General features: G+C 39.6%; 1 protein-coding gene across 1 annotated transcript; it reads left to right on the top strand.

Annotated features, from left to right (window-relative positions):
- Positions 1-2,094: 2,094 nt before the first annotated feature.
- Positions 2,095-4,355, top strand: LOC105707837 (heat shock protein HSP 90-alpha-like). Its single transcript, XM_012438891.2, is given in 2 exon segments — positions 2,095-3,880; positions 3,882-4,355. Coding segments are annotated over 2 exon segments (2,199 nt in total). The 5' UTR covers positions 2,095-2,117; the 3' UTR covers positions 4,318-4,355.
- Positions 4,356-6,947: the final 2,592 nt, after the last annotated feature.

Raw genomic sequence — 6,947 nt, 5'->3', positions numbered from 1 at the left:
CTGTAACAAAAATATTGCTAGAAAACACAGTAAATGCCTCAAACTTTAGAGAAGAGAAACATACATTCCCCAGCCTGATTGCAGGAGGAGGAGGGGTGTGTGTGTGTGTGTGTGTGTGTGTGTGTGTGAATTTGTGTGTAAATATTTTGGGTTATATATTTTAACATACTTTACAGATACATTGATTTATTCTGAAATAATAAGAACTTACTGTATATTTTCTAATTAGATTTTTCCCCATTTAAGAATGTACTTTGGGTTGGGCATGGTGGCTCACGCCTGTAATCCCAGCACTTTGGGAGGTTGAGGCAGGTGGATCACGAGGTCAAGAGTTCAAGACCAGCCTGGTCAAGATGGTGAAACCCGGTCTCTATTAAAAATACAAAAGTTAGCTGTACATGGTGGCAGGTGCCTGTAATCCCAACTACTTGGGAGGCTGAGGCAGAGAATTCCTTGAACCAGGGAGGCGGAGGTTGCAGTGAGCTGAGATCGCACCAGTGCACTCCAGCATGGGCTACAGAGCGAGACTCCGTCACAAAACAAAACAAAACAAAACAAAACAAAACAAAACAAAACAAAACAAAACAGATGTACTTTGAAGACCTTTTCATGTCCATACGCATACATGAATAGTTTTATAATTCAGTTTAAAACCGGCTATTTTCTGTGTGTTGAAGGTGTCAGTACAGTTATTTTTTATGACTATAAAATAGATAATGTGTTTATTTAAACAAAGTGAAACAATATAGTAGTACATTACTAGAAGGTAAAATTTAGTCTCTTTTATCTCACAACTCCTTTTTTTTAACAGACTTTTTTTCTTCCCATAATATATACAGAAAATAATTCTCTCTCATCAGTCTCACAAAATCTGTTCATTGTGCTTTCAGCTCTACAATGACCTTTTCTTATTGCCTGAGTAATGCCTGCCTAGCCCATTTTTAATTTTTTAATTTTTTTTTTAATTTAAGGACACGGATGAATCTGGAAACCATCATTCTCAGCAAACTGACACAAGAACAGAAAACCAAACACCGCATGTTCTCACTGATAGGCGGGTGTTGAACAATGAGAACATGTGGGCACAGGGAGGGGAACATCACACACTGGGGTAGGTTGGGGGGTTGGGGCTAGGGGAGGGACAGCGGCAGGGTGGGGTGGGGAGGCTGGGGAGGAAAAACACTGGGAGGAATGTCTGATGTAGGCGACGAGGGGACAGAGACTGCAAACCACCATGGCGTGTGTGTACCTATGCAACAACCTTGTGGGATGTGCACATGTATCCTAGAGCTTAAAGTACAATTTAAAAAAATATTTTAGACATTTGGGAAAAAAAAGGAAAGAATGAGATACTCTCTGCCCATTCTAAATTTTACAGAAATAACTCAGGGTGTCTTGTTCTTATAAATAATTTTTTAAAAATCTCACAACTCTTTACTCCAATGATACCACTGGTGGTAGTAGGCTACGTGCTCTTTCAAATGTTTTCTCTTGCCAATTAGATATTAACTTAGATATACCAATAGACTATACAAATACACATATAATTTTATATTCCTTTGCAGAAATGAGATCATATATTCATAATATTCTGAATTTTTAAAAATTTATTTATTATACTTTAAATGTTTAGGTACATGTGCAGATTGTGCAGGTTTGTTGCATAGGTATACACGTACCATGGTGGTGGTTTGCTGCATCCAACACCCCATCATCTACGTTGGATATTTCTTCTAATGTTATCCCTCCCCAATCATCCCACCTCCTGCTATCCCTCCCCTAGTCCCCAACCCCCAACAAGCCCCAGTGTGTGATGTTCCCCTCTCTGTGTCCGTGTGTTCTCATTGTTCAACATCCACTTATGAGTGAGAATATGTGGTGTTTGGTTTTCTGTTCTTGTGTCAGTTTGCTGAGAATGATGGTTTTCATTTTTAACCTAATATTTTATCTCTTTGTTTTATTTTCATTTCTATAATTATTATCTGTGGTTGAATTTTTCTCATATTTTATTGCTGGGGCATTACTCTGAGGTTTCTGCCTTTTAAGAAGTATTTATAGAGTTGCTTCAGCATCCTGGTGCTGCTGCACTGCGGAGCCTGTGCGGTCCCTTAGCCAAGATGCCTGAGGAAACCCAGACCCAAGACCAACTGATGGAGGAGGAGGAGGTGAAGACGTTCGCCTTTCAGGCAGAAATTGCCCAGTTGATGTCACTGATCATCAATACTTTCTATTCGAACAAAGAGATCTTTCTGAGAGAGCTCATTTCAAATTCCTCAGATGCATTGGACAAAATCCGGTATGAGAGCTTGATGGATCCCAGTAAATTGGACTCTGGGAAAGAGCTGCATATTAACCTCATACCAAACAAACAAGATCGAACCCTCACTATTGTGGATACTGGAATTGGGATGACCAAGGCTGACTTGATCAATAACCTTGGTACTATCGCAAAGTCTGGGACCAAAGCGTTCATGGAAGCTTTGCAGGCTGGTGCAGATATCTCTATGATTGGCCAGTTTGGTGTTGGTTTTTATTCTGCGCATTTGGTCGCTGAGAAAGTAACAGTGATCACCAAACATAACGATGATGAACAGTACGCCTGGGAGTCCTCAGTTGGGGGATCATTCACAGTGAGGACAGACACAGGTGAACCTATGGGTCATGGAACAAAGGTTATCCTACACCTGAAGGAAGACCAAACTGAGTACTTGGAGGAACGAAGAATAAAGGAGATTGTGAAGAAACATTCTCAGTTTATTGGCTATCCCATTACTCTTTTTGTGGGGAAGGAATGTGATAAAGAAGTCAGCGATGATGAGGCTGAAGAAAAGGAAGATAAAGAAGAAAAAATAGAAAAAGAAGAGAAAGAGTCTGAAGACAAACCTGAAATTGAAGATGTTGGTTCTGATGAAGAAGAAGAAGAAAAGAAGGATGATGACAAGAAAAAGAAGAAGAAGATTAAGGAAAAGTACATCGATCAAGAAGAACTCAACAAAACAAAGCCCATCTGGACCAGAAATCCCAAAGATATTACTAATGAGGAGTATGGAGCATTCTACAAGAGCTTGACCAATGACTGGGAAGATCACTTGGCAGTGAAGCATTTTTCAGTTGAAGGACAGTTGGAATTCAGAGCCCTTCTATTTGTCCCACAACATGCTCCTTTTGACCTGTTTGAAAACAGAAAGAAAAAGAACAACATCAAGTTGTATGTACACAGAGTTTTCATCATGGATAACTGTGAGGAGCTAATCTCTGAATATCTGAATTTCATTAGAGGGGTGGTAGACTCAGAGGATCTCCCTCTAAATATTTCCCATGAGATGTTGCAACAAAGCAAAATTTTGAAAGTTATCAGGAAGAATTTCGTCAAAAAATGCTTAGAACTCTTCACTGAACTGGCAGAAGACAAAGAGAACTACAAGAAGGTCTATGAGCAGTTCTCTGAAAACATAAAGCTTGGAATACACGAAGACTCTCAAAATTGGAAGAAGCTTTCAGAGCTGTTGAGATACTACACATCTGCCTCTGGTGATGAGATGGTTTCTCTCAAGGACTACTGCACCAGAATGAAAGAAAATCAGAAACATATCTATTATATCACAGGTGAGACCAAGGACCAAGTAGCTAACTCAGCCTTTGTGGAATGTCTTCGAAAACATGGCTTAGAAGTGATCTATATGATCGAGCCCATTGATGATTACTGTGTCCAATAGCTGAAGGAATTTGAGGGGAAGACTTTAGTGTCAGTCACCAAAGAGGGCTTGGAACTTCCAGAGGATGAAGAAGAGAAAAAGAAAGAGGAAGAGAAAAAAACAAAGTTTGAGAACCTCTGCAAAATCATGAAAGACAATATGGAGAAAAAAGTTGAAAAGGTGGTTGTCAAACCGATTGGTGAAGTTTCCATGCTGTATTGTCACAAGCACATATGGTTGGACAGCAAACATGGAGAGAATCATGAAAGCTCAAGCCCTAAGAGACAACTCAACAATGGGTTACATGGCAGCAAAGAAACACCTGGAGATAAAACCTGACCATTCCATTATCGAGACCTTAAGGCAAAAGGCAGAGGCTGATAAGAACGATAAGCCTGTGAAGGATCTGGTCATCTTGCTTTATGAAACTGTGCTCCTGTCTTCCGGCTTCAGTCTGGAAGATCCCCAGACACATGCTAACAGGATCTACAGGATGATCAAACTTGGTCTAGGTATTGATGAAGATGACCCTACTGCTGATGATACCAGTGCAGCTGTAACTGAAGAAATGCCACCCCTCGAAGGAGATGATGACACATCACGCATGGAAGAAGTAGACTAAGCTCTGGCTGAGGGATGACTTACCTGTTCAATACTCTACAGTTCCTCTAATGATATATTTTCAAGGATGTTTTTCTTTATTTTTATTAACATTTAAAAAGTCTGTATGGCATGACAACAACTACTTTAAGGGGAAGATAAAGATTTCTGTCGACTTCTAAGCGATGCTGTGATACTTTAGGGAGTAAAGCAGAGCTAGTAATGCTTGTTTAGTTTCACATTGTCTTTCACTAACAGATCGAGGTAATGTGTGTTGTAAGATGTATGTAACATGTTAATTTTGTGGTCTAAAGTGTTTAGCTATCAAGCCGGATTCCTTAGTAGACCAAATCTTGTTATCGAAGTGTTCCCAAGCTATACCTTGATGTTTAGAAGAAAAGTATTTGTTATATCTTGTAGGATCTACTTTCTGAACTTTTCATCCCCTGTAGTTTCCAATTCTGCATGTACTAGTCCTCTAGAAATAGGTTAAACTGAAGCAATTTGATGGAACTCTTCACAGGGCTTGTTTTCCAAAGAAAAGTATTGTTTGGAGGAGCAGTTATTAGCCTACCTAAGCATATCATAAGCTGTTCAGAAATAACTTGGAGCCAGTCTTGTGGATGGAAATGTAGTGCTCAAGTCACATTCTGCTTAAAGTTGTAACAAATACAGATGAGCTAAAAGAAAAAAAAAGTATTTATAAGTCTCCATTTATACTTCCTGATTTAGAAGACAATACAGAAGATATTTTAAAATGCTACTGGAATGCATTCTTCACTGTCCTGACCATCTCTAGGGAAATTCCAGCCTTCTGAACAATTAGATTCAAAGCCCAGGAGACTGCAGGTCAGCTGGGAGAGAAGTAGGACCTTAGAGACAGTACAGGTTTTGAGTCCTCTCTCCGCCACTTTCAAGCCTTTAGACTTGAGCCAAGTTACTCATGAGTCTTATATTGTTCATCTGTTTAATGGAGATAATACTAGTTGCTTTGAATGGTGGTTACCAAGAATAAAGGAGGCAAAGTGTAATGTTTACCCTACATAGGAGAAATTATACAAATGTTATGTTCATTCTCCCCATTTTACCTTTCCAAACTGCAACACCAACTTTTCTGCCTGGACCCTACACCATCTCAGGTACCAGTCAATCCGTGTCTTAGCACAAGGGGCATATTTCAGTACTACAGTTGTCAATACAAATGAATGCAATTATCATTGCATTAGTTACCATACATGCATGATACAGGTGACACAATAAGAAAATTATCAAACTATTTCCCTTTGTTTCACTTTCTAGGTTAATTCTAGAGAAGTTTCCATTGAGTCTAGAAAGACAAGATGCCACAAAAGAACAAAGCATAACAATGAATCTGTTTGAGGGATAGTTTTTGCATTGAGATTCAGATGATTCGGGATCCGACAACTGGCTAATTGTTGAGCTTATCTTGGGTAAGTCAACTTCTGTTCTTTCAACCTCATTTCTATAACAGAATGATGCTGTCTGTAAGTGTTTAATAACATGGATTTTGGAGATACACAGTCCATCATTACAACTTTTCCAATAACTGTGTGATCTTGCACATGTTACTTAATCTTCTAAGCTTCTGTTGTCTTTCTTTCTTCTTTCTTTCTTTCCTTCTTTCTTTTTTCTTTCTATCTTTCCTTCTTTCTTCTTTTACATCTAACCAAGGGATAATAATACTACCTATTCTACATGGTGGTACGGAAGAATTAAAGAGCTAACACACAAAACATTCTTAGCAGGATGACTAGCACATAGTGAGTGTTCAGTAAATTTTAGCCATTATTGGTATTATTAGCCCTTTCAACCAGGGCCAAAACCAGAGTGAGGTGAATAAAGTACATAGAGCTAATAATTTAAGGAGACATTCACCCTTGGGGTTATGCAAATGCTAATGCTGCACCTGTACAATCCGAGTACCTCCATGAGAGAAAGTACCTCTTTTAGACTTGCTTCATCTTAGTCTACAATACAATTTCAGCTTGGTATTTTGGTTTTTCTCACTAGAGGACTCAAGGAACTCTGATCATCTGCAGTGTGCTTGGCACTGTAATTCCTTTTTTTTTCCTTTCTTTTTTTTTTTTTTTTTTTTGAGACGGAGTTTCGCTCTTGATACCCAGGCTGGAGTGCAATGGCGCGATCTCGGCTCACCGCAACCTCCGCCTCCTGGGTTCAAGCAATTCTCCTGCCTCAGCCTCCCAAGTAGCTGGGACTACAGGTGTGCACCACCACTCCCACCTAATTTTTTTGTATTTTTAGTAGAGACGGGGGTTTCACCATGTTGACCAGGATGGTCTCGATCTCTTGACCTCATGATCCACCTGCCTCGGCCTCCCAAAGTGCTGGGATTATAGGCGTGAGCCACCGCTCCCAGCCTGTAATTCCTTTTTTATATATTTTACCACATCTATTCATCACTTGTAACTCTGGTGTGGGGAATTGCCACCTCCATTTCACAGATTAGGAGACTAAGGCACAGAGAGATGAAATACCTTGTTTTGGGCCACACATTCACTAAATGGATAACAGGTAGGAACAAGTGTCCTTTTGGTTGCCAGCTCAATGTTTCTTCCAGGATATCACAAAACCTCAACTGTAAATCCCGTATTTATAAATCAGGTAATGTTT

The sequence above is a fragment of the Aotus nancymaae genome, unplaced genomic scaffold (assembly GCF_030222135.1).
Source record: "Aotus nancymaae isolate 86718 unplaced genomic scaffold, 86718_ANA_hifiasm-v0.15.2.pri h1tg000004l, whole genome shotgun sequence".
NCBI lineage: Eukaryota > Metazoa > Chordata > Mammalia > Primates > Aotidae > Aotus > Aotus nancymaae.
The sequence above is the reverse complement of the archived record's forward strand: the minus strand, read 5'-3'. Positions and strand labels throughout refer to the sequence as shown.